Source organism: Crinia signifera, chromosome 5 (assembly GCF_055691185.1).
Source record: "Crinia signifera chromosome 5, ASM5569118v1, whole genome shotgun sequence".
NCBI classification, from domain to species: Eukaryota; Metazoa; Chordata; class Amphibia; order Anura; family Myobatrachidae; genus Crinia; species Crinia signifera.
Genome location: NC_139221.1, coordinates 27,986,797 through 28,013,056, shown reverse-complemented (window position 1 = coordinate 28,013,056; position 26,260 = coordinate 27,986,797). Strand labels below are relative to the sequence as shown.

Genomic DNA, 26,260 nt, shown 5'->3' with positions numbered 1-26,260 from the left:
CATGTGAGGAAGGGGACAGCCAGCGCAGAGGATACTCTGGAGCTCAGGAACAATTCATGTGTTTACATTGTATTTATAACTTCCCGAAACGTTTTTTTTTCCGTAACAATACTTCTCCTCAATGTAAACATTATATACGAGAAACCGATAAGATAGACCCAGGACAAAATGCTGACACCTCACAAATGTGTAACGTAAATGCAGCTTCATTCATACTACACTACATGGAAGAAAGTCATTGGACACCACATGTCAACGGAAACCATGAGTTTATTTAAAATCAATAGGGGGTAGGTCCACGTTTTGCAGAAATAACAGCAGCTACTCATCGTGGTAAACTTTCCACAAGTTTGTGTAGCACACATAGTGGGATATTGTGCCGTTCCTCCTGCAGTACAGTCACCAACTGTGGTAGTGTAGAAGGGCGAGGTGGTTGCGACCGCAACCTGCGCTCAAGTTCGTCCCACAGATGTTCTATGGGGTTCAAATCAGGGCTTTGCGCAGGCCAAGCTAGTCGGGTGACGCGATTTTCGTCATACCACTCCATTGTAACCCTCGAAACATGACACGTGGCATTGCCGTCCTGGAACACACAATCGTCGTTGCCATAGAAACGCCACAACGTAGTTAACATGGAGTTATCCAGAATATTTCGGTAGGTCGCCGATGTCATGTTCCCATGTACCTGTACGAGTGGGCCCACACCATGCCAGCAGAAACAACCCCAGAACATGATGCCTCCACATCCAAATATTACTGTTGGCACTACACATTCGGGTAACAGGCGTTCTCCAGGCAATCGCCATACCCACACTCTCCCATTTGATCGAAACAATGTGAAGCGTGATTCATCGCTCCATAGAACTTGTTTCCATTGTTCCACCGTCCAGTTTTCCCGCTCCTTACACCAACAAAGTCTCTGTCATGTTTGGTTTTTGGTTTTTGTGATCAGAGGCTTTTGAGCCGCAGCTCGACCATGATAACCGAGTGCGCTTCCTGTCCGTCATTTTATCAGCAAATGATCTGCTACGACGCTTGCTTCCATATTTATACATGTAGGAAGAGTCCATATTCACTTTGTCAGGAAGATTCCATTATTTCACAGTTAAACCAGGGTGTCCAATGACTTTCTTCCACATAGTGTATAATGCTCCCATACACTACTACAATTTGGTCCGATTTCTCCTGATTCTGACGGATCGGGACGATAAATCGTACCTCTGAGATTGAACTTCCTGCCCATAGAAATGATCGGATTGGACCCATCATCGGCACATCGTGGATGCTTTTGTATTAGGTATGATCCCCTAGATCCTGTGTGTGGGGGGGTCCGCAGCTGCTGAGTGAGCAACAGTGGGTCTGGGCAGCATGGCAGACAGCAGCTACTGAGCGGGCGGCAGTGGGTCCGGGCGAGATTTATCGCATGTAAAACAATGGGACATCAATACCAAATTGTAAGTGAACCCTCCCAGGGAGCTGGCTGGAGAGCTCAAGGGAAACTCAGGACAAGTCGGCCTTATGTATGGGTGCCTATAGAAGGACATGGCACCTGCCAGAGAAGCATTATCGGGCAAAGGTGGCAGCATCTGCGGGGTGTGTAGAATTGTGTCAGTTCTGCAACGGCCGCCGGTAGTTTCTTTCTCGGCACAGTTGAGTGAGCCGCCAGGAAGGACAGTAAGTTAGGTAGCAGTTAAAACAGGAGCCTTGTAGTAGTAGAAATGTACTGTCCTGGGGGGAAGATGGCAGCCTGGCCCAGCTCACCACTGAGTGATTAATGGAACAGCATAACAGTATTGTCAGCGCTGATTGCTGTTCCTGCCTGAACAGAGTAAAACGTAAATAGCTCCCTCTAGTTTCCACCCCTGCATACAACACTTGAATTCCCCCATAGAGGTGAGGAGCAGCATTGGCCGTTTATTGGATGACTTGGAGTAATTAACACGGTAGAGGGCTGTATCGGTGAAGTGTCTAGGTCAGGCATGGGGAATCTTTGGCTCCCAGCTGTTGTTGAACTACACATCCCAACATCCTCCCTAAAGTTCTGATCTTGCCCCATCGGACTATCATCTGTTTGGTCCCCTGAAAGAATCCCTAAGAGGACAAAGATTCACATCTGATGAAGAGGTGAAGACAGTGGTACATTCGTAGCTCGCAGCGCAGCCTGAAACTATTTAAAGAGGGAATACGAAAGCTTGATGGACAAAGTGTTTTCAAAAACAGGGAGATCATGATAAAAAATAATGTTTTTGTCTTTTCTGAAAGCAGATGAAAACAAATTCACATTTTTGACCCTCGTACACCCCACCAGCTGCTATTTGGATATTGAAGTGCATTTTCTTCAGAGAGAGACCCCTTGAAGCCAGCACCCATACCAGACTATTCTTGGCATATTTTTCAGGGTGGGGGAGTTATGGAAGAAGTTTAAATTGTAAAATGATTACTTTGGTACGAGGCAATATAAAGCTGGGTGCAAAAAGGAGCAAAGAGGGATTCACCCCCATCATGATGAATTGTTGGAACACGCTGGTTCGATGCTAATGAAGGATGGAATAATTAGCATCCCATCCTTCATTAGCGTTCACCTGATGTCACATGCATCCACGCGTGTGCGCATATTGCTGGGACACACTAAGCGATGTAGGCGATAGGGTTAGTCCCCTGCTCCTAACTCCAATCCCTGTCTTCACAGCTCCCTCTCTCCGTATCCATCATTTTACTTTCACTTTCTGTTAAGGAGTAATTTGGTCTGTTGAGTGGCCTCTAGTGGTCACTGGTGGTACTTTACCTCAGAGGTGAGAAATAGTTAGCCTTTTATATACATATAGATGTTTCGGTCTAATCTGCCCAACTGGGCGGCCGTGTGTACCCAGTTTACGTTACAGCAAACCAACCAGTTACTAATTGGGAATGCTGAGGCTTGTGCAACTAAAAGTGTCAATTATCAAACTAGTGATGTGCAATTACAAGCATTAGCATGCCCTGACATTATAAAGTAAAAGTGAAAAAGTACACACACACAAGGGGCCTGATTCAGATTTGGTTGGAGCTGCAGCACGTTTTGCAAAGTACCAATGCCTGTACTTTAGATTTGTGCAGTGCGGGTCTGTGATGTCTGCGGCAGATCAATTGCAGACTGTCAGTGATTGACAGGCTGCTCCATTTGGGGGCGTGAAGGGGGCAGTAAAAGACCACTGTTTCCCAAAAAGGAGGAGTTTTGTGGGAGTGATGGGCCAGTATCTGTAAGGCTGACAGACAATGTCTTGGTCAACACCATACAGTAGCGCACGCAGGGGGAGTTTCTGAGTACCCAGAAACCCCCCTCCCAGGATTCTAAGGGACCTAGTCTGAAAGCTGAGGGTCCCCTCTTTCCATGGGTACAAGCATTTTAAAAATCGGCCCTTGGGAACCAGAGATATCTGACTTCAGAGCAGTGGTCCCCATCCAAGCCTGTTAATTGCTCTTCCCAGTCAGATATTTCAGGTTCTGTCTGACTTTGACTCTCCCCCTTTGATGGACACTAGCAGCTTGTCTCTACTGTTCCCAAAACCAGAGATATCAGCCTTCCAGCAGCTGGTTACTGCTCCAGCTCCACACACCTGGTATGTAGTTTTATATACTCGTTGGCAGATTGCTCTGCCTCCTGAACTCTGATCCCCTAGTCCCCAGTACCATTTGGTAGGTGGGATTCTCTAGTTTTTAATCCCATTAATATCTAAGAAATCTATTTCCGGGAACTGGAGATATCTGCAGTGAAGCAAACTGTCCTCCCACCAGAAAATTATGAATAATAAGCCCACTCCACTATACACCCCTCCTCTGCGTATTAAACATCCTCTACCACCCTGGAAGTTATGTATAAGGGCCCCTTCATTCAGCCCAATGCCCCCTTCTCCCACCCCATCTCCCACCATCTGTGCAGTGAAGAGGTAATTAGTGGAAATTACTGATCCAGGCCCTACATGCTGAGCGGGTGATATAATACCCCCTACCACCCGCAGGACATCAAAGCTTCCGCTCAAAGCTTCCCCCACCCCTACCGTTGGCGGATCGGTAGGGGGCCCAATACATTGCTATGCCCAGGGGTCTACACTGCTGTTGACGCCCCTGTATGTATGTGTACATATATATATATATATACAGGGCTATTTTTGTGCAGGCTCTAGCAGGAACTGTGGCCCTTATTCTAGCTCACTCTTTCTGACAAAATATTTCTTAGATGGACAAAACCATGTGCACTGCAGGTGAGGCAGAAGTAAAACCCCACCCAAATCTAATTATCTCTGCACAAGTAACACCTGCCTCACCTGCAGTGCACATGGTTTTGTCCATCTAAGAAATATTTTGTCAGAAAGAGTGAGCTAGAATAAGGGCCACAGTTCCTGCTGGAGCCTGCACAAAAATAGCCCTGTATATATATATATATATATATATATATATATATATATATATATATATATATATATATATGTGTGTGTGTATGTATGTATGTATGTATGTGTGTGTGTGTATGTATGTATGTATATATATATATATATATATATATATATATATATAATTATTATTTATATACATTTGGTCTATCTATAATACTTTAATTGACCCGGCATATACTGGGTCACCTAAGTGTCCATCTCCGTGCTTTGCTCCGCCCCTCTGGAAACCCCCTTCTGAAAATCCTGCGTTTGCCCCTGCCATATGGCCAAAAGGTCAACACAAGACACACATTTAAACAAGAATCCTCCTGAGGCATTTAATAGCGCCCAATCCTGAATCGGCCCCAATATTATTAATATACAAAGGTATGGTGAGGACATTGGAGAACAGCTCTGGGTGGACAATGTGGGTGCACGGGGAAGTAGATTAAGTCCATATAGTAGTAGCAGGAACATAGAGTGACGAGACCTGATATGGCCACCATTACTATGTACAACAAAGTGACTACTGTGTTTATCATTAAAGCAAGTGCTGTTTCCTTAATGCAATTAGCTTTGTTAAACAATAAGCTGAGGAGAGGATGTCTCAGACAATGGGATGCGTGAAGTGAATGTCAACAGTTCTGTCTGCAGTGATCACATGCCTCTGGGGTTGTATCCAGAACATCATCTGTATTTGTCTGTCACCGAGCTTCTGTAACTTCTAACACAGGGCTTCTCAAACTTCATGTTCGCAGCCTTGCGAGTCCACCAAACCCAGCCTTGCGAATGACCACCCACCCGCCCCCAGGGCTGGCAACAGAAATCTTGGGGCCCTGTACAATTATATTTCTCGGGCCCCCACCTAATCCCAAATCCACACAACCCTCTTCTGTACGAGCCTCATTTAACCTTTCGCTGCTCCAGATCCTGCTTTCAGGTGCAGACTTCTCTCGTTCTCAGTCCTGCTGGCCTGGCTCCTGGCTGCTGGCTTCTGCTGGCCTGTCACTTCACAAAAGAACGCCGAGCACTACAAGCAGGCAAGGAACGAAGGACCCGCGCATGTGCAGGAGCCAGAGACTGAGGCAACAGTGCCAGCGGCGGGTATGACTGTGCACCTGCGGCCACAGGCTATGTGCGCACACAAAGTAGATGGCTCTGAGCACCGAACGGCAGGGCGCACTCACAGTAGACAGCAGTGGCACACAGTGTCAGTCAGACCCATCCACACACAGATGGTGCACAGTAGACGGCCTGGCCGCAAATGTCACTGACAGGCCAGCGGCCGTGATGGAGCATGGAAGCTCTGGGGCCCTTGAGATTTCTGGGGCCCGTCACACTTGTCCCCCTTGACCCCCCCTGTCGCCTGCCCTGCCCGCCCCCCCTCGAAGTGTGGGTTCGCCCGCATAGGCTGCGAATGGATGTTTTGCATAAACATCCATGCGCATGCCTCGGGTAACCGCCCACATCTTTCGATGGTTGCCGACCATCGAATGATGCGGTGCGTGCACGTATATATAAGTGACTTTTAAGTCACTTACATATGCGTGCACGATGGCACGGATATTGGTGGGCATCTGACATCCGGTGATGTCAGCTGCCCGCCCTCTGCACCCGCGTCACTGTCTCATTACCATGAGAACGCCCATGGAACGCTGGGTGTTCCCATATGGAAATGGGGCAGCCCGGCGCCCTCCGCCCCCCGCACGCCGTCATGGGTGCATGCTTTCGGCAAACCGAAAGTTCGCCGTGCACGCACCCTACGCCTGCACATGCACAGACGAGCACCATCGGTCCTCCGTGCGAATGCACAGAGGACCGAATGGATTAGAATAAACCCCTCTGTGAGGAGACCTGCAAAAACATGCCCTGGATGGGGTCCTGAGAACCGACTTTGAGAACCTGTGCTCTAACGACTATGGTGGATCAGAGGGTACATTAATATTTACCTACAACTATGACCATAACCCAGATGGGGACAGCAGGCCTTTCATAACAATAGGTTACAGTGGACAAAGGTCAAGTTCAGAAGGAGACAGAAGTAACATGGTGTAAGAGGAAACAAAGTATTGTATGCAAGCATATAGGAGAGGGAGGGGCTAGTCCAGCACGCAGCCAATCAGCTTCCAAGAGTAATGATGTGAGGTAGCAATGGTTATCGAATGGTTAACCTGTTTGGTGTTTTCTTCGCCATCGGCAAATCATTAATGATCGCTAGCGAGCGAGAATAGCCATCGAAGAATGATGTCCGTCCCTAATATACGGCTCAATTGGGATACATAGGACATCCCGGATGTGGGGATGCTGGTGCGTAAAAGATATGGAGAATATCGGGGATCCGTCAGTGACCTAACCCTCGCGCCCCCCCCCCACCCCCATAGCCTGTCCATGAGAAATGAAGAGATGATGTTACCCATAACAATCAATCAGATCTGTCTATCATTTCCTTCAATGCAATAAATAAATAAATCATAGACAGAAACTGGTTACTATGGGCAACATCACCCCACTGGTTCCTAACCCCTCATACCCCACCACCTAAACCTAACCCCCCCTCTAAGGGCCTAAACCTATCCCTCGCTCCCTGCAGCCTAACCAACCCTAACACATCCGGCAGCCTAACCCTAAGTCCCCCCACTAGTGCTTAAACCTAACCCCCCCCCCCGACGTAATGCTACCTCGCCCGGCATTCTTACCGATTGGCATCCCGGCAGTTGGGATCCCGGCGCTAGCATCCTAATGAATGTCCCAGTGGTAATTGGGATGCCGGCGACGGTATACTGAGCGGCGGCATCCTGACCGCTGACTATATCCCTTTCTAATCAGTGCCGGAACATTTCAATATCACATACACCATAATGATCTACATTCCGTACACTGTAAGAATGCGCAACACACAAGTGTCTCTGCTGCGGCTCCTGTGTTACCCTCAGGCGGCTGCAATGAGGAAGTCGGGATATATACACTCATTAGACCTGTCTGATGTCATAGAGTTATGGAAGCCTGCAATGGAAAGTGTGCATCAATCATGTTGTTCTCACAATATACTTCGTTACAGGGTGTTGGTGGGAAAGTAGCCTCATAAATATTGTCTGGAAGGCTGCACAAACAGCACTTTAATCACAATAGGCGACCTTGAGACCTTGAGGCTGCAGACGCTGTATCCGTAGTGGCAGCGCTCAGTGACACAGGTCGGGCCATTGCTGCCACACTGCCTTTTGTGTAGTGATTATTCGCGGGCGGAATGTTATTTCATGTGTAACCTGTGTGTGTTTCCTTTAGGAAGGCGGTGAGGACTATTGTCCATGAAGAGGCTAATCGTAAGGAAGATATAAGGCTAGGTAAATGCCATTCTGTTTTCTTTACCCTCCATATTGAAGCCATTTCTTACTGTGGGCCGGATGTATCAAGCTTCAAAAAGTGATACAATGGAGAGTGATAAACAGCCAGCCAATCAGCTCCTAACTGTCATGTTACAGTTAACGTTGCACTTAACGCTGGTTAACTGAAGATAGAAATTTTTTTTAAAATGTATTATCAGCGCGCCTAACGTGCGCTATGGACAGCTAACGATTAACACTCGGCGCCGCTGCCTCCTTCAATCCCCCCAGCAATTAGTGGTGGGGGCGATAAATTAACAGCCTCTTAGGCATATATTGCCCTTTAAGCCAACCCGGACGCTTCACCAGCCCAGGGCTAGCGTTGTCCTATTCCCACTGCAGGGACAACGCCAGCCCTGCTGCTGGGTCCGGCTGCGCACAAGCTCTCAGGATAATAGCGAGATCTCGGGCATGCCCAGTGAGCCAGCCAGGGGAGAAAGGTTTTTTTAAATGCACATACACAGCACTGCAGGGGCGCCGATAAGGAGAGCTGTGGGCGCAGGACATAACTGCTCTCCTTGTCGGCTACTGGGGGGATAATACATGTGGGTGATACGGGTGCCCGCCTTCCCTTGTTATGCAGGTGAAGCATACATACATTAAGTTAAGTTAATAAAATCACAGGTATGAGATGATTGGCTGGCTCCTTTTTATCACTTTATAAAGCTTGATACACCTGGTCCTATATGCTGTAAATAGACATTAAGAAACCAAATGGAGATTTATATACATCCAGTATATGGAGACACTTCCTCTTCTTTTATCAATATGTACATTATTTCCTATAATCCCACATATACTCACTTATGTCAGGTATCCTCAACCCTTATTTCACTTTAACTTCCTCTCTAATTGATTGGCCGCTACATTGTCTCACTTTTATCCCCACTCACCTCTTGTCTCCACCTGCTCCGTTACTATGTTTCCCCTACTTCCATTGATCACATGCTCCCCCCTCACATTCACCTCACTGTGATGCTGACTGCTCTCAGTCACCCTGCCCTCAGGTCCCTTCCCTATGGACAGTCAGCCAGCGGGACCAAGCTTCCCACCATTGCCTCTCAGATCTCCCCTCCGAGATCCCTGCTATGAGCTGATTGTTTCTTTAGCATCACATGAGATCTCGGGTTAGGGATTTTGGAGAGGAGAACCTTCGCCATCATTCGATGGTTATGTTAAACATCCATTCATGGCCAGTGCATGCGAACACACGCTGCGAGGGGGCTTTCCGGCATTCGCGGGATTTGGCATCGGGTGGGATTTGTTGGACTTGCGAATCAACCAGAATATTCTCCCTAATGTGTTAGTCAATTAACACACCTGTGTTCCAGCGGGTGTGGTATAAATCCCCGACAGTCAGACGTCGGAATCCCGACTGCACAGCGGGGGGATCGCAATGAAGCCCCTTGTGGGCTCGCTGCGCTCGCCACCTTTTTTATTCTCCCTCTATGGAGGTCGTGGACCCCCACGAGGGAGCAGTCAGGATTCCGACGTCAGAGGAATGACTGTCGGAATCCCGACTTTCGGGGAGCCGTCCGGCACCTGTTCCAGCTGGATCTGGAAAACATGCCCTGTTGGTTTCCAGAAAGAATTCCCTGCTCTTTCCGTATTTCCCCACTGCCCGACGCACAACAGTATTGTCTTGCAACCGGATCCATCCATCCAGTGGCTAAAATATCACAGATATTACCTAAGAGGAATTCCACCAAACACTGCAGATTTTGGGTGGGATGCCACCCGAGTTGGTGGCCTTGCCAGTTGCTGGCCGAAGTCATACGTTTTTTGTTTTTTTTAAAGGGGCGCTCACTTACAAGGCATGGTTTGCGCCGAACTCGGGCGCATTACATCTTGTCCATTGTTATGTGGATCTTAAAGTTATTTGTGCTTAATAATTGTTTTCCTGATACTGGCGGGACTCGAGGGGCTTGGGCCGTCCGGCGGTGGTCTCCTTTCCTGTATGGGCAAGCAGCGCCATCCATATTATAATTATTAACAGTTTCTTATATAGTGCAGCGAGTTCACAAGGGCAACCTCAGGAATGGGTCATTGGGTCGATCCAATTTAGGACGACATGCATTGGATGACCACTGAAGGTCGACTTGTCACACTGTTTTATTCCTCCATCACACCGTAGTGGATGCTAGGGCATGAAATACTGCCTGTCGGCGTGTGTCGGCTCAAAAAAAAAAAAAATCGTCTACATGCAGTTTGGAAGGAGGATGGAGTTCAGGGGCCCCACCCTATAGCTGGGATCACTGCAACAGAGAAATACAGTTGTTTTCATCATTAAATACAACACACACACACACACATACACACACACACACACACACACATATACACACACATACACACACACACACACACACACACACATATACACACACATACACGTGTTCATTTTACGTAACTTTTGGACTTTTATAACTTTACTAAGAAGTGGAACCAGCTGTGGATTATTAGTAGTCTGGGGCAGATGTGTCCTCATAGTGTCTATGCACCACATGGCACCGTCATGTGCGGCTGACATGCGTGTAGCTTACTGTCTATTACTTCAGTCTTATTCGCAATGGCAGACGCAGCAAGCACCACTCACAGCGCACTAGAGACGGCCGGCTGCATCCTGGCACCAGGAATTACTTTAAGACGTAAGATATAAAGAAGCCTGACAATACTTGGTGCGAGAAAATCCGCGGCAGGCATAATTACACATACCGCTCGGAATTCCGCCAACACACCTTCGCTAAACTCCACATCGCCCTATAATGGCGTGCGCCCAGCTTCAGGACCGACGCAGCACGAAAACACACAAGGGGGCAATTCAGGCCCGCTCATAGCAGGCGGAATTCGGCCCCTTACACGATGTTTGGGGTTTATGCATGTGCATTTACGCACATGTGCAAACCCGAGAGCGTACTGCTTTGGGGAGTTTCACACAGGCCGGGCCATTCGCTCCACTGGTGGTGAGTATACGCAGCTAAGTTGCCAGGTCTCAATCAGGCGCAGGATCCGTCTGCAGAGCTGACCTGAATTCAACGCTGTCCCTGGCCCAATGGGAGCTTAGGGTAATGCTTATACTGTACAGTACAATGAGCATCTTAGTGTTTATTATAGTCCCGTACAGAACGAGACTCGCTCTGTACATTGTCAGTGATCCAGGATGGATACTAGGGCATTAAGTGCTTTTGTGGCAGATCAGACACACAGATATGTGGTGGGGGGCTGGAAGCTCCAGCACCACACAGGGCCCTTTGAAGTTCCCCATGTGCCGCTGGGTGTACCCCTGTGAGACCGTTACTCTGTGAGAGACAGGAACCGAGGAACGATCATTTGATCCACACCAGGAAATTCCAGAGATGTACAGGGGCCAGGGAAACTCTAATCAAAGTAAAAATGAATACTTTAATATCTCTGCGGAAGAGCTTACATGAGATCACGCCATAAGGCCGCAACGGGGGCATCGCTGTGCCGAAGAGGTCGTATTGGGTCAGCAAGTTCAAACAAACCAGCTGTGACAGTATCGTGTCCATGATGTACCGTAACAAAAAGAGACAACACATATTGAGGTTTCATTATTATAATGATTATTATTAGGGCTGAAAAAGCAATTTTGCACTAAAACCACAAGAGAAGACAAAAGATGCACTGGCTACATACAGGATACTGATGTAACTGATACAGGATACTGATGTAACTGATACAGGATACTGATGTAACACACAATGGGAATAATGTAGATATGTATACATTAGTGCTACTGTACCTACCCATGGCCTCATTGTGCATGTGTCATCATTACATCACAGAACAGGAAGCCAATAGCAGGAACCTGGACACTAGCCCTCTCAATGTACACCTCAAGCTGTGGGCAGGAGAAGCACCCTGCTGCCCTCTTATACCCCTTTCACACCTGCCTAAATTCCCGGGTTGAGTCCGGAAACAACCTGGTACTAGCGCCGGTGTGAAGGGTTCCCGGGACAAATTACTGGGCTAATTTGCCGGCAATCCAACCCTGCTAGGTAGCAGGTTTGTTCCCGGGTTCAACCCGGGGACCTGGCTGGTGTGAATGGGGTAGGGTATATTTACCTGGGTTGCCGGTCCTTGGTGTCCTGTCCGGCCGGGAATTGGCGCAGGCGGCGGGCGCAAATGACGGGACAAGCGGTGGATGCTGATGACGCAGCTCTCCGGCGCCTGTGAGGGCGCCATCCCGCCGACTGCTTGATGCAATCCCGCCGACTGCCCGCCTCCTCCCCACCTCCTGCCGGCCTCCTTCCCGCCCCCTTCACACGCCAGAAAATGCAGGGACTTTTCTGGTGTGAATGGGTCCAAACCCGGGAATGTCCTTGCTGGTCCCGGGAGCTGAATTCCTGGGTTTGTCCCTGCATTTCTGGTGTGAAAGGGGTAGAAGCCTTTCGCACTGTGCAGCGGAACTGGTCTCGAGTAATGCAAATAACTTGTGTGAGCAGTATAACCAATGTGCATAGTGCTGCTGCTAGTCAGCAATGAACCTCGTCTGCAGTGCGACAAGAGCTATGCAGCCTAAAGGCAGCTTCTGAGTGTCCTGCTCCCTATGAATACACTTAGCCCGTGGCTGCTGCAGCTGGAGTCTCCAGGAAAATCGTTCTGGCGCTGTTATCCCCCTAGATATATGCATGCTTAATGGCTAAATCACTGGGATAATGATGCCAGCACCATTTTGCTGTAGATATATGCATGTGCAATGGCGAAATCACTGGGATAATGGTGCCTGTGCCATTTTGCTGTAGATACGTGTCTTTGCAATGGAGAAATCACTGGGATAATGGTGCCAGCTCCATTTTGCTGTAGATATACCCATGTGCAATGGAGAAATCCTTAGTATAATGATGTCAGGGCCATTTTCATATAGATATGCATCTGTACAATGGATACATCACTTGGATAATTGTGTCAGGGCCATTTTCCTGTAGATATATGCACAGTGGGCTCTGGCGCTGAAATTGTTAATGTCGTTTCCACCTTCAGATGACAAGTTAATAACAGAACATTCTTTTGGTTTTGTTTTTTTATTTCCACATATCTTGTCTGTAGATGACATTGAGGACGACTTACTTGCAGTGAATATTGCCCAAATTCCTGCTCTGCTCCCCAGGAGTAAGGTGCAGGTTGAAGGGAAACCTATTGATTTGCAGCAGGCAGTGGTAAGTGGCAGACACATGGATAGATGAATGAGACGCACACACAAACAGCTGGGGCGGAGCAAAAAGGTGGCATTGGAACACTGTGCTGTATGTATTGGAGTACTGTGCTGTATGCATGTATTGGAGCACTGTGCTGTATGCATTGGAACACTGCGCTGTATGTATTGGAGTACTGTGCTGTATGCACTGGAGCACTGCGCTGTATGCATTGGAGCACTACACTGTAAGAATTGGAGCACTAATGTATACATTGGAGCACTTTGCTGTAATTACTGGAGCACTATACAGTATGCATTGAGGCCCTGTGCTGCACGTATTGGAGCACTGTGCTGCACGTATTGGAGCACTGGGCTGCACGTTTACTGTACTGCAGCACTATACAGTATGCATTGAGGTCCTGTGCTACATGTATTGGAGCACTGTGCTGCACACATTGACCACTGTGCTGCATGTATTGGAGCACTGTGCTGCATGTATTGGAGCACTGTGCTGCATGTATGCACGTATTGGAGCACTGTGCTGCACGTATTGGAGCACTGTGCTGCACGTATTGGAGCACTGTGCTGCACGTATTGGAGCACTGATGTATGCATTGGAGAACTTTTCTATATTTACTGTACTGGAGCACTATACAGTATGCATTGAGGCCCTGTGCTACATGTATTGGGGCACTGTGCTGCACACATTGACCACTGTTCTGCATGTATTGGAGCACTGTGCTGCATGCATTGGATCACTGTGCTGCATGTATTGGAGCACTGTGCTGCATGTATGCATGTATTGGAGCACTGTGCTGCATGTATGCATGTATTGGAGCACTGTGCTGTACGCATTGGTGCATTGTGCTGCATGTATTGGAGCACTGTGCTGCATGTATTGGAGCACTGATGTATGCATTGGAGAACTTTTCTATATTTACTGTACTGGAGCACTATACAGTATGCATTTAGGCCCTGCGCTGCATGTATTGGAGCACTGTGCTGCACACATTGACCACTGTGCTGCATGTATTGGAGCACTGTGCTGCATGTATTGGAGCACTGTGCTGCATGTATGCATGTATTGGAGCACTGTGCTGCACACATTGGAGCACTGTGCTGCATGTATTGGAGCACTGTGCTGCACGTATTGGAGCACTGATGTATGCATTGGAGAACTTTTCTATATTTACTGTACTGGAGCACTATACAGTATGCATTGAGGCCCTGTGCTGCATGTATTGGAGAATTGTGCTGCGTGCATTGGAATACTGCACTGCAAGAATTGGAGCACTGTGCTGTACGAATATTTTTTACTTATTTACAGTTTCTTATACAGCGCAGCAGATTCCGTTGCACTTTACAATTGGAAACAACAATGAATAAACAAACTAGGTAGATACGAACCGACATAGAGGTAGGAGGGCCCTGCTCACAGGTTTACAATCTATAGGGATAATAGGAGGGATACATAAGGATAGAATTCCATAGCATGGCATTCCCATCAGATTGCAAGACAGTCCTGATTGGATGCAGTTAGATATAAATGCTACTGGAGGTTGTGTGGGGAGCACTGTGCTGCATGTACCGGAACACTGTACTGTATGCATTGGAGCATTATACTATGTACATAGAAGCAGATTAGTACAGTGTGACAGCTCTGCCCCTCACTAACACCATCCTATATCTCTCTCCTCTGACATTTCTCTGCCGCAGGAACTGAAGAACCTGCTCTTTGGCTCGCCACTCTCTTGTTTCAGTGAGGAATGGAAGACTCAGAGTTTCACATTCAGTAATACCTGCTCCCTGAAGTACGGCTTTGTGCAAAAAAAGGTGACTATACCCTCATCATTCTGCACCTGTGTATGTACAATATAAACGTCTCAGAGGGCTATTTCTGTTCAGGTGGGACTCATACAACCTGGCGATTTACTTACACATGTAGCATTTACAAATGCTAGTAATAATAAATGTCATATGCAGATAAGGGTGACACGCAGCTGTCACTAGTGTTCTCCTAGCATGTGGTGCTTATGGAACATTTACCCAGGGCTATTTTTCAGCAGGCTCCAGCAGGAACTGAGGCCCTTATTCTAGTTCACTCTTTCTGACAATATTTCTTAGATGGACAAAACCATGTGCACGGCAGGTGTAAAACCCACCCAAATCTAATTATCTATCTCTGCACAAGTAACATCTGCCCCACCTGTAGTGCACATGGTTTTGTCCATCTAAGAAGGATTTTGTCAGAAAGAGTGAACTAGAATAAGGCCCACTGTAACATAGTATTTTGTCAGCAGGTACAGCCATGGTCAGTGGTCACACAGAATATAAGCAAGGTGCTTATTATTTTAATCAGCATAAGCTGCTTGTGCATCTTATTCCCAAAGTGATGCCAATACAGTGGCGTAACTATAGCGCTGCAGCCACCGCGACGGCGGGGAGGCGTCGGGGGTCTGCAGGCGCTATTGTTTCTCCCCCCAGCAGTGTGCAGTGGGGAGCGAGCAGGGGGGTCCGTGCGGTGTGGGGGTAGCCTGGAGTATGTTGTTGCCGGGGTCCCTGCAAAGAACGTGCTATCCGCAGTACCGCGGCGCGGGAAGCGCTTCTGACTTTCAAAACACTGGCCGCACGCTGATTGGCTGAATCTCAGCCAATCAGCGTGCGGCCAGTGTTTTCAAAGTCAGAAGCACTTCCTGTGCCGCCGGGCGGCGGATAGTGCGTTGTTTCCAGGTCACTGCAGGGACCCCGGCAATGTCATACTCATCGCCGCAGGGACCTCTCCCTGAACGCAGGTGCCCCCGCACCGCATTGACCCCCCTGCCAACTTCCCGAGAGGGTTTTTGTCTTTTAATGGGGGGGGGGGGCGAAATTGTCCCAGCGGGGGGGCAGATGTTTTTGTTACGCCACTGCGCCAATAATAGACATTTTTGGCATAAATAGATGCCCGACATTAGCAGAGTTGCATGGGAGCTGCTACTCCTGGTCGGTAGTTATACACCACAATGGTGGTTTCACCACGACTCCAGATATCACCTGCTTAACGCAACTATAAAGGTCCTTCCTCAGAAGCATTTGTTCAGCAATATTGCACGGCTCTTATTCTGTTTGATTTTAGGTGTGGGTATTAGATATTATTGTGCATCTGAAATCAAAGTAAAACTATTCTACCCCACCAGAAATCGAGAGGAAATATCTATCTCTTTGTGCAAGAATCAAAGAGAAGAAGAGATATATACATTTTCTGGAACTGGTGTTTCTTTTGGACTGAAATTTGTGATTGCGCCATTGAGGGATAAGCACTTGTTTCTATGTTTTTAAGAGAAAGGTGAAGACTATTTCTTGTTTCCATAGGCTGCCATAGAGTTTCAATGGCCTGTTTTTTTTTTTTTTTTTACATTTACCTTATTTGTTTACCCATAATAAATGCAGGGTCCAAGTACCAGATGTATCAAGCTTCAAAAAGATACTATGGAGAGTGATAAACAACCAGCCAATCAGCTCCTGCCTGACATGTTACAGGCTGGATTTGAAAAATGACATGTAGGAGCTGATTGGCTGTTTGTTATCACTCTCCACTTTATCACTTTTAGAAGCTTGATACATCTGGCCCCAAGAGTCTTACCAGTATGCTTTTGGTTTGCAGCAGGGAACCATTTCACCCACAGGATGGCCCACAAAAACATAAGGACAAACTCCATTGGAGGCCTGGTTGGGAATTTAACTCAGGACCCCTTACCACAAATTTCTCCCACATGCCCCTCAGACCTGATCTTACCACAAAATGGTACCACTAGCCCCTCAGACCTGCTCTTGCCATGAAATCGTACTTGTCACCAGATGCCCCAAATAACCCTAAAATGTAATTTAAACGTATCTAACTGGTACATGAAAACTTTCTGATCTCCCCACATTAAAACCCTTCCCCTGCTTGATATTGATCTGCCTGGTGAGAGGCAGAACGGAGTCTTCTCGCATCCCAGGCTCCTCCCCTAGCTCACACCAGAAGCCTCCTCTTACCAGCCCTATTCAGAAGCCATTAGATGGGTCTCCCTTCTCTCCTGGTCCTGTGGTTGCCACATCCCCACCGTATGTAATACAGAAATCAGCATCCGCATATAACGAAGTGTTTAGGCAACGATTATGATTGCCATGGTGGGGAGGGAAAGGTCTGATCTCTGACAGACTCATTATCCTTCTGTCACTAAGCACCTGTCAATTAGCAGCACAGAAAGTGTTTCCTTTATTAACTTCCATTATTACTTGTCATGTTTCAGCCGACAGATACATTGTTTCCATTGAATGTGCAGTCACACTTACATTGTGCTAATAATTGGCTTTGTGTGACCCTTCCACCTTTAAAAAAATCATTTTACAGTTCTGCAGTTTGTCATTAGTCTCCCTCTATACCATACCCATCGCCTGCAGACGTTAAAGGGGGTGCACCAGTAACTTTTGTAAGGACAATAGAATATAATGGGATTCATTCAATAGGAACTATTTATATCACTATTCATTCTATCTGTCTGTCTGTTTGTGGGTCGGTCGGTCACCTTGAGCCTACTCAGACAGCTGCTGCACATGACATCAGCAATGTCTATTTTCCATTCGTATTTTCTGCTGAATGTGTAGCCAAATTTAGCAGTACGAATGTTAGTAAATTTGCCGACCGCCATAGAACTCATGGCCATCTTGATGGTATAACTATTCGTATACCCAAATTCAGCTGAAGTTGGACAGCAAATCAACCGAATTTGGCTGATAGTAAATCAGCCAAACGGCTGATCCCGGCCATAGTTAATATCAAATAGGTACGAAATGGCGCATTCATACCCTTTCGATTTTAGTACATTTACCCCATAGATTTTCATTTACAGCCTCCCATAGTACTCATGTTCTGCTGCCATTTCAACCCCAACAGCAGCTCACCCTCTTCACCCCTAATTGAATTGATATGTGTGACCGTTATTCTTGAACACGCTCAGTGCATTCTTGATCTATTTTAGGGTGGCCCCTGTGGGGTTTTGGCTGCTGTGCAAGCTTGTGTGCTGAAGCATCTTCTTTTTGGAAAAGACCCTGACAACAGGTGAGAAATAACATTTAAAAATAAAAAGCATAGAATATTTGTGATAGACGGCATAATGCCACATTGAGGCACCGTCAGAGGATTTTATTGTTAGAGTCCGTCAGAAATTGTTGTACATAGTACATTCGTCATTTGATATTGTGACTACTGGGTACACACAGTACCCAGAAAATGGGTAGTTAGTCCCCTGGTTGCCAGATATGGAATACATTATATTGGAAAATGCCTATTTTGAGTCTTAGGACACTGGCAACTTGGGTTCCAGATGCAAAAATCTTGTGGCATTTATTTATGACCTGGTATTAATGTAGTCACTGAGGGCCAGATGTATCAAGCTTCAAAAATGATAAAGTGGAGAGTGATAAGCAATCAACCCAATCATCTCCTAACTCATGTTAGAGACTGTGTTGAAAAAATGTCAGTTAGGGGCTGATTAGCTGGTTGTTTATCACTCTCCACTAGATTGATACATCTGGCCCGGAGTGACATCAAAATTGTAGGAAGTCTGAAAGGCTGTTGATTGGCTTGGACTGATCACATGAGATAGGGGGAGTTTTCAGTCAGGTCTGGTAACCATAGCATACAATAAGCTCCAAGATTCCTTAAAGTGCCCAGATCTCATGCCCAGAGGAGGCAGCCATTTTGTTTGCTGAATACTTCCCAGCTGTCCCTATTTGATGGGTAGGTCGCAAATCCCTGACTATGACGGGGCGATTATGGATGGGGTTTCTCTCAAAAGTGGCTGTTTTAAGGAAGGTCTGCTTGGAATCGGGCAGGGCTTTGTTTGTTTTAATTGTGTATGTCTCTGTATTTGGGAGGTACGGTACTGCCTCAGGAATATCATTAGTTTTAACTGATTTTAACATCCTTGTTAGTGCATTACTGTGATGGTATCCCTTACACTAGGGACATCATCATGGTAGTATATAACACTTGCTATTCATAAAGCAGTGAGAAGTGTGGAAAAATTGCCCAGAGTATCTCTTATATATTTAGCCAGAACTGTCAGTCTGTGACTGTGTGTATAACGCTGGGCGGAGTCATGGGCGGAGTTATACACACAGTCACAGACTCCAGTCCTCACAAACACTATAACTCAGCTGCTACAGGGAACCGAAAAAGATCCCCATTATGTGCACACATCCCCACAGCCCACACACATCGTGCAGTGATGGGTAGGCACCGGCACAGCCACATACCTCCCTACTTCTTCAGTGTATGAAGCCGGACCCTCGCTGCGTAAAGGGTGTGTGGCCTATGCAAATGAAGGCGTCACATATGCAAATTGTCCCCCGTCGGGTCACGCCCCCTATTCGTCCTCTGCGTCGCTGAATAGACGCTGTGCGCATGACGCTATTCCTCATGCTGGGGGGACTCCCAGCTGCCCCCCCCCCCCGCACACGCTGCTCACAGCCTCACCCCCCCCTTCAATCTTTAACTTAACTGGCACAGTGCCAGTATGTGTGTGCAGGCTGGCAGAGGGATTTAGAGAGTGTCTCTCCCTCCCCGCACATGTGTCTGCTCTCTGCTTTGCCGGCCCCTGAATGTATGACTAGTCAGGCCGGCCTGGCCTGATGAAAGGTAGCAGAAGAGGACACATGCAGGGTGCATGACACTGGACCAGAAGAAATGTGGCTCCCAGTGTCAGAAGGGTGTACAGAAGGGAGAAGCAGCCTGCAGTGAACCTGGAAGCGGAGGTCCCTATAGGATGCAATAGTTCATTGGTCCGTCGTGTCCCCCAAAAGCGGCCTCCTTTTAAGCCCAGGTTAGTAACCACACTCACACACCCTAACTCTACCTATACACCCCCTCCCCCGCAAGCCTAACTCTATTTATACAGTAAACCCCTGCAAGCCTCACTACAGTGTATACACATCCCCCTCCCCCACAGTCTACCTACAGTATATACACATCCCCCTCCCCGCATGCCTAACTATCTTGCAGAACACCCACCCCTACCACTGTACACTGTCACCCACCTGCAGCCACTCCACGTACCCCACTTCCCCAACCGCACTACTAATGCACTTACCCTCACCACCCCAACACCCAAACCTCCTAACCCCCCTAGACCTCAACAAAACTCTACCTGCCCATAACCCTACCGCATTACCAACATGCCCATCCGTCCCACACCACCACCGCCCCCACACCAATAAGCACCCTTCCCCACCCCAAACCACACCACTACAATATGCACGCAACACAAAAGCACCTGCCCCTCCTGGCACGAATACACCAACACATGCCACACCTCAATCCCAAATTCCTTAACTCAAAGTATCCATGCACCCACCAATGGCAACACCATACGCGCACATCCCCCACCTACACTGCCGACGCACCCATGCCTCACCCAAACAAACAACCGTTGCTACTACACCCACAGCACCACTGCAAATGCACCGCACTAAAATGGTGCACCACCACACCTAACCAACCCACACCACTCACATGGCCAACCACCCCACATACATTCCACCACACACAATATCCCCCCATCCACCACTTCACAACACACACCACCCCCTAATGCCTTTTCACACCCATAGCACCCTTGCACCCAACCTTCACACGCTCACTACACCCCTACCTACAACATCACCCCCCAACACCCGCAGCACCCCCACATCCACCTGCAAAAACACTGCACCTGCCCCTCTCCATCGAGCTCTCTGCCTGCTGCTTTGTCTTGTCCCACCCCCTGCCCGACTGCTGCTCTACCTTGCCCTGCCCCTGAAAGTCCTCATCTAATCTACGGTTGGCCATCGACACTATTGCCATAAATGGTTGCCATTGATGGTGATAGTGCAAATGACCATCGATGGTATCATAGTATGTGATTTATGACCATCGATGGTTTTAACTATCGATGGTCATCCCTTTCATTTGGCTGACTGGCCAGTGGGCCAATCAGAACCTTGTGGGTGGGGCTTTATGGGTGTCGGGGGTGGAGCTATCCTCTGTGTCCCAGTCCCTTGGATAAGAAAAAAATTCTATTTGGTAATGCTTTGCCATCGATGGCGGGAAACCATCTGGTTCTCCACCATCGATGGACAAACTATTCTACATTGGTCATAAACCATCGATGAGTCTGAATTATCGATGGCCAATGGCCATCCCTAGTCTAATCCAGTCTCCCTAGCAGAAGGCACTGCTAGATGGACATTGCATGCATGTTGGAGATGGGACAGGCAGTTGCAGAACATTATACAGATATCCAGTCTCAACAGTTAAGAGAAGGTAGAACATGGAAATGTTCATTTAAATTCAGTACCCCTATAAAACACATAAAAAATGAGGAAAAAAAAGCAGCACGACCTAGAAAACTGTAAATGGGGTAATATGGTGAAAGAAGGATAAGAAGAAATTGTAGGGTTAATCCATTAATCCACTACTGAGATAAAGCCAGTACGTTTATCAGGGCTTTTCACACAATCCTTTATAGTACAGTCATTTCCTTTTATTTATAATTTATAGTGATAAGGTAACAACCTGTCATCCATGTACGGGAAACTACATTCATAAGCGCACTTGTCGAACAATGAATTATGTCATGTAATACAAGAAGGTCCTTGTTTATTGTAGTAATTACTATTAGTAGTAAAGATTCCAACCTGTTTGCATCCTGGGGCCCGGAAAAGCTTTACCCACAGCACCCCCCTATTGGCGGCCCTGTTCATTGTACACTAACGTTACCAAGCCCCACTTATGTGCTAAGATGTTTCAATCATTGTTCCCTGTGTCATTGTTGCTACAATCTTAGTTCTGTTAAATGGAATTTTAGGGTCCAACATGTCTGTCAATTTAGCAGACATTTATCTACCTAAGGTTTTAATTAGCTAGTTAACAGCCCGTCAAAATGACGGGTTCTGCAATGTACTTTCACTTTGAGCTGTGACAGTTTTTACTTTCACTTTGAGCTGTGACAGAGTTTTTAGTCCACAAACTCTCCACCCCACCACCAGTCCCCATCTACAAACCGATCAATGCCCCGGCAAATATAGCTTTCACTTTCTGTTACAGAGGAGTCATTTTGTGCGTCAAGTGGCCTCTAGTGGTCAGCGAGGGTACTTCACCTCATCCAAGCAGTTAGCCTTTTATATATAAGCGGAGTAGTTAGCCTTTTATATATAGAGATGTTTACTAGCTGATGTTTCAACCGGGCAAAGATTTACTGGGTGGAACATCGGGTCACATGTTCCAGGTCACCCAACAGGTGCACAGGGAGCATTCACCAACTGTCACATTTTCAAAGAGCACAATGGTGATGCATTGTGATTGGCCGGTTGGATGTTTTTCCACATAACTCCAAAACAAAGTAACCAATTACAATGCACATCTACTGACCAATAGATTTAATTTGGTATGATGTTGTCCTTCTGCTATAAATATATAGATGCACCACCTACAAATGGTATAGACTGTGTAGTGACTGGAGTATACTCTACACTGCTAACATGCTAATATCTCCTGTCTCTGGTTATGTTATTGATGCATTGTTACGTTTGTGTATATGTCTAATGTGCTCAGTATTTCCCTATTTAGCCCAACTTTACAGCCTTCAGACACTCATAGAACCAATTGCCTGTATAAAGCCATCGCTGAAATCTTATGGCGTGCTGGAGAAAGCAAGGAAGCCGTCGTCACATTGTGAGTAATAATAATGATTACACATTTTATTGCTTTATGTATCAAATCAGACTAGGTTCTCCACATTAAAGGGGAGCAGACAATTGGGAGCTGATCCCAGCACAGTATGTATAAGGGCCACTCCTGTGATGGTAAAATAGAAATTAAAACAAGATGGAACTTGATGGTGCTGTGATTCCAAGCTCCCGCCTGTAGTCCGCCTGTTATACTGTATGTTGTGGCAGGGACAGCATACTTCCACATGAGTGTAATGTGGAGGATCCGGTCCAGGTTTTAGAGCAGCAACAGCAGGGAAACTGGTGTTATCAGGGTTGTGCTGATTAGCAGCACCTGTGCTCTCCTGATATAAGTGTTTCCAGGGCAGAGGGTCAGTGCTCCTGATGGTGGAACAGCTGCCCATGTGATAAGCTGGGGGTGTGGGTTACGGTAGGGAGCACTGGAGCATACTGAGGAGTTTGTACTATGTTGTGACACCTGTATGCTGCAATGCTGTAACCATGCTTGCCTATGCTGTGTGCCTGGTATGCTGTTTACCTGCTACAAAATAATATGCAGGATAAAACCATTGTTAACAATATTTTCGTGCATATCATCTAGTGTGTACACACCATATCGTTAACAATGCGTGCTCCCGTGGATCTTCAATGATGTTATTCTTCGTCTGTTCATTCAAAATGACACATCGTTGACCCCTTTCTATACCACCAGGCCCCAGTAAAATGGAGGGGGTGTGGCCTCTGGAGGGAGAGAGAGGACAGGCTTCTGCTGCAGCTGTCTCTCCCCATCTCAGCACACAGCACTGAGCAGCCTGTACTGAGCTGGGGAGAGAGGCTGCGCTGCACCGGCAACCTGCCATCTCTCTCCCCAGTGCCCGGCTCCCTGCAACAGAGGAGAAGGGAGCGGGACCCAGGTAAAATGTAGCATCCCTCTCGATGCCACTGCCCATCGCTCCCGATTTCGTGTTGGGTACACCTACATATTGGCTAATGTGTACCCAGGTTAAATAAACCGCAAAGGCTAGATTGACTAAAGCTTCTGTAGATGAGAATAGGTGATTTTGCCCATAGCTCTTGTACATACCTCATAACATGTGTAATGCTTATTTTCTTGTCTACGCAATAAAACGTTCCAGTTACTTGAAGTAAGGGAGGATTTCTGAGAGTACTGTTCCTGAGAGTACCATTTTGGCATCTGTATATATATATATATATATATATTGTATTGTGTTGTAGGTCATCGGGAAGGCAGCAGTTCAGCCCAGCTGGGAGATACAGAGCCGATGGAATCCTTGAAAGTGTAAGGTTTATTTTGGCAGGAGAGACTTACAGACTTACTGTACATCTGTTGTATATGTCTACCACACAGCCACTCGGACCCGCCGCTCTGACCAGACACCAAATACACGGTTCCTCCTTCTCTTCGTTGAGGCACAGCTATGTTTTACCAATGTGCAGTGATCTGTAGTCAACCATCACAGTTCAAATGACGTTACCACACACTGGGGCAGATGTATGAAGCAGTGATATGGGACAAGTGAGCCAGAGGAGAAGTGGCCCATGGCAACCAACCAGCACTGACGTAACATCTGTAATTTGCATAATATAAAATGATACAGAGCAGCTGATTGGTTGCCATGGGCCACTTCTCCTCTGGTTCACTCCTCCTCCCTTATCACTGCTTCATACATCTACCCCTCAGTGGCAGTTGTATTGAGCCCGATAAAGTGGAAGGTGATAACGCACCAGCCAATCAGCTGTGTTTGGAAATTGACAGTTGGCAGTTGATTGGCCGGTGCATTATAACCTACCACTTTATTACTTTACATCTGCCCAATATTGTGGCATAGCAGTGGGGGGACTACACCTAGAATACTAGAATATTGCTTTGATAATTATAAATGCAGCAGAGCCAGCATTTCTTTGTTCTGCGCTTTGTATCACTTTTGGAACAATTAAACAACAGAACAATAAGTAGTAACGAGTTCAGATGCTCTTTGGCTTCTGAATAGTTTGGAATATTCCCACACAAACTCCTAACTTTTGCTAGTGGAATCTTGGACAGTTCTGCAGAACAGACACTTTACAAACCTCAGAGAGATTAAAAACTGCTCATTTATTCCACAACTTCTGATAAAGGTTCAATGGTCTCACAGGGGTCAGTGGAAGGTATTTAACTTTGTAAGAGTTTACTACGTCGCTTGTAGTTTAGCATCATGCAGATGCGGCCGGTGATGTTTCAGTTGAATTATCTCAACAAGATAAATGATCATTAAAACCAAATTCTGCTTCCTTAAAATCATAGTCCTGGCTATGACTGGAAACTAGTGTTGGCCCCATTGCATTGGTGGTTTGACATTTGGAAACTTCCCAAGGGTATTGGAGTTGTGCTCCCGACCTCAGAAGGTTCCTCCATTTTTATTTTCTGGAAATTCACACTGAAGACCAGTCAAACCTAATGAATCCATAGCTACCTTTAGCTCTAATATGGTTTCTACCTGATATACAGCAGATATTTCAGTCATCTTTTAGTTTCTCCAAATATAGACCCAAAATAGAGAGCATTACAGTATTTGCTGCTCGAGGAGCCTGTAGCCAATCAGAGCATTACAGTATTTGCTGCTCGAGCAGCCTGTAGCCAATCAGAGCATTACAGCATTTGCTACTAGAGCAGCCTGTAGCCAATCAGAGCATTACAGTATTTGCTGCTCGAGCAGCCTGTAGCCAATCAGAGCATTACAGTATTTGCTGCTCGAGCAGCCTGTAGCCAATCAGAGCATTACAGTATTTGCTGCTCGAGCGGCCTGTAGCCAATCAGAGCATTACAGTATTTGCTACTAGAGCGGCCTGTAGCCAATCAGAGCATTACAGTATGTGCGGTACTTATTTCCTAGCACGGCGCCCGCCAACCAAATCGCATGCGATGCGATCGGCGCGATTTTTACATTGGAATCAATGTGAAATGGTCCCTGAGACCCAATTTTACATTAATTTCAATGTAAACAGCCCCAAAACCCCCCATTTTAATAGCAGGCCCCCCTGATGGGTGAAATGGCCCTACATTGTTAACGCCACCCCAGTATTGACGCGAACCCGAAGCGTGGCGAGTGCACCGAGCTCGCGAGGGGTGGTGGTACGCGTCCTCCGACCTTTTCATACCCCCACTATCCACGTCGGCGTGGAGTTGATTTTATATAGTGTGGCGAGCGCTGCAAGCCACCGAGCCCGAAGTGTGGCGAGCGCACGCGCATTACTTCACAGGTATACGCGTCCCCTCACTGCGCTCGCCACGCTTCGGGCTCGGTGGCTCGCTGCGCTCACCACACTTTATAAAATCAACTCCACGCCGACGTGAATAGTGGGGGTATGAAAAGGTCAGAGGACGCGTACCACCACCCCTCGCGGGCTCGCAGCACTCGCCACGCTTCGGGTTGGCGTCAATAGTTGGGTGGCGTTAACAATGGGGGGGCATTAACCATACTTTATAACATGTACAATGAGAAATAGGCCATATTGGCCCATTTCCCATTGTTCCCTATGTAAAATCGCGTTGATCACGTCGATCGCATCGTGGGCCG

The 26,260-nt window shown here is 47.1% G+C and overlaps 1 protein-coding gene across 6 annotated transcripts in view; it reads left to right on the top strand.

Annotated features, from left to right (window-relative positions):
- The window catches only part of MINDY4 (MINDY lysine 48 deubiquitinase 4), a 117,574-nt gene that overhangs the window by 43,398 nt on the left and 47,916 nt on the right, over positions 1 to 26,260 (top strand). For all 6 annotated transcript variants that reach the window (XM_083186865.1, XM_083186863.1, XM_083186862.1 and 3 more), the window contains exons 6-11: positions 7,695 to 7,753; positions 12,863 to 12,972; positions 14,667 to 14,783; positions 17,954 to 18,033; positions 22,582 to 22,686; positions 23,919 to 23,982. In XM_083186865.1, the coding sequence (XP_083042991.1) occupies positions 7,695 to 7,753; positions 12,863 to 12,972; positions 14,667 to 14,783; positions 17,954 to 18,033; positions 22,582 to 22,686; positions 23,919 to 23,982 (535 nt within the window). The remainder of the gene's footprint in view (positions 1 to 7,694; positions 7,754 to 12,862; positions 12,973 to 14,666; positions 14,784 to 17,953; positions 18,034 to 22,581; positions 22,687 to 23,918; positions 23,983 to 26,260) is intronic.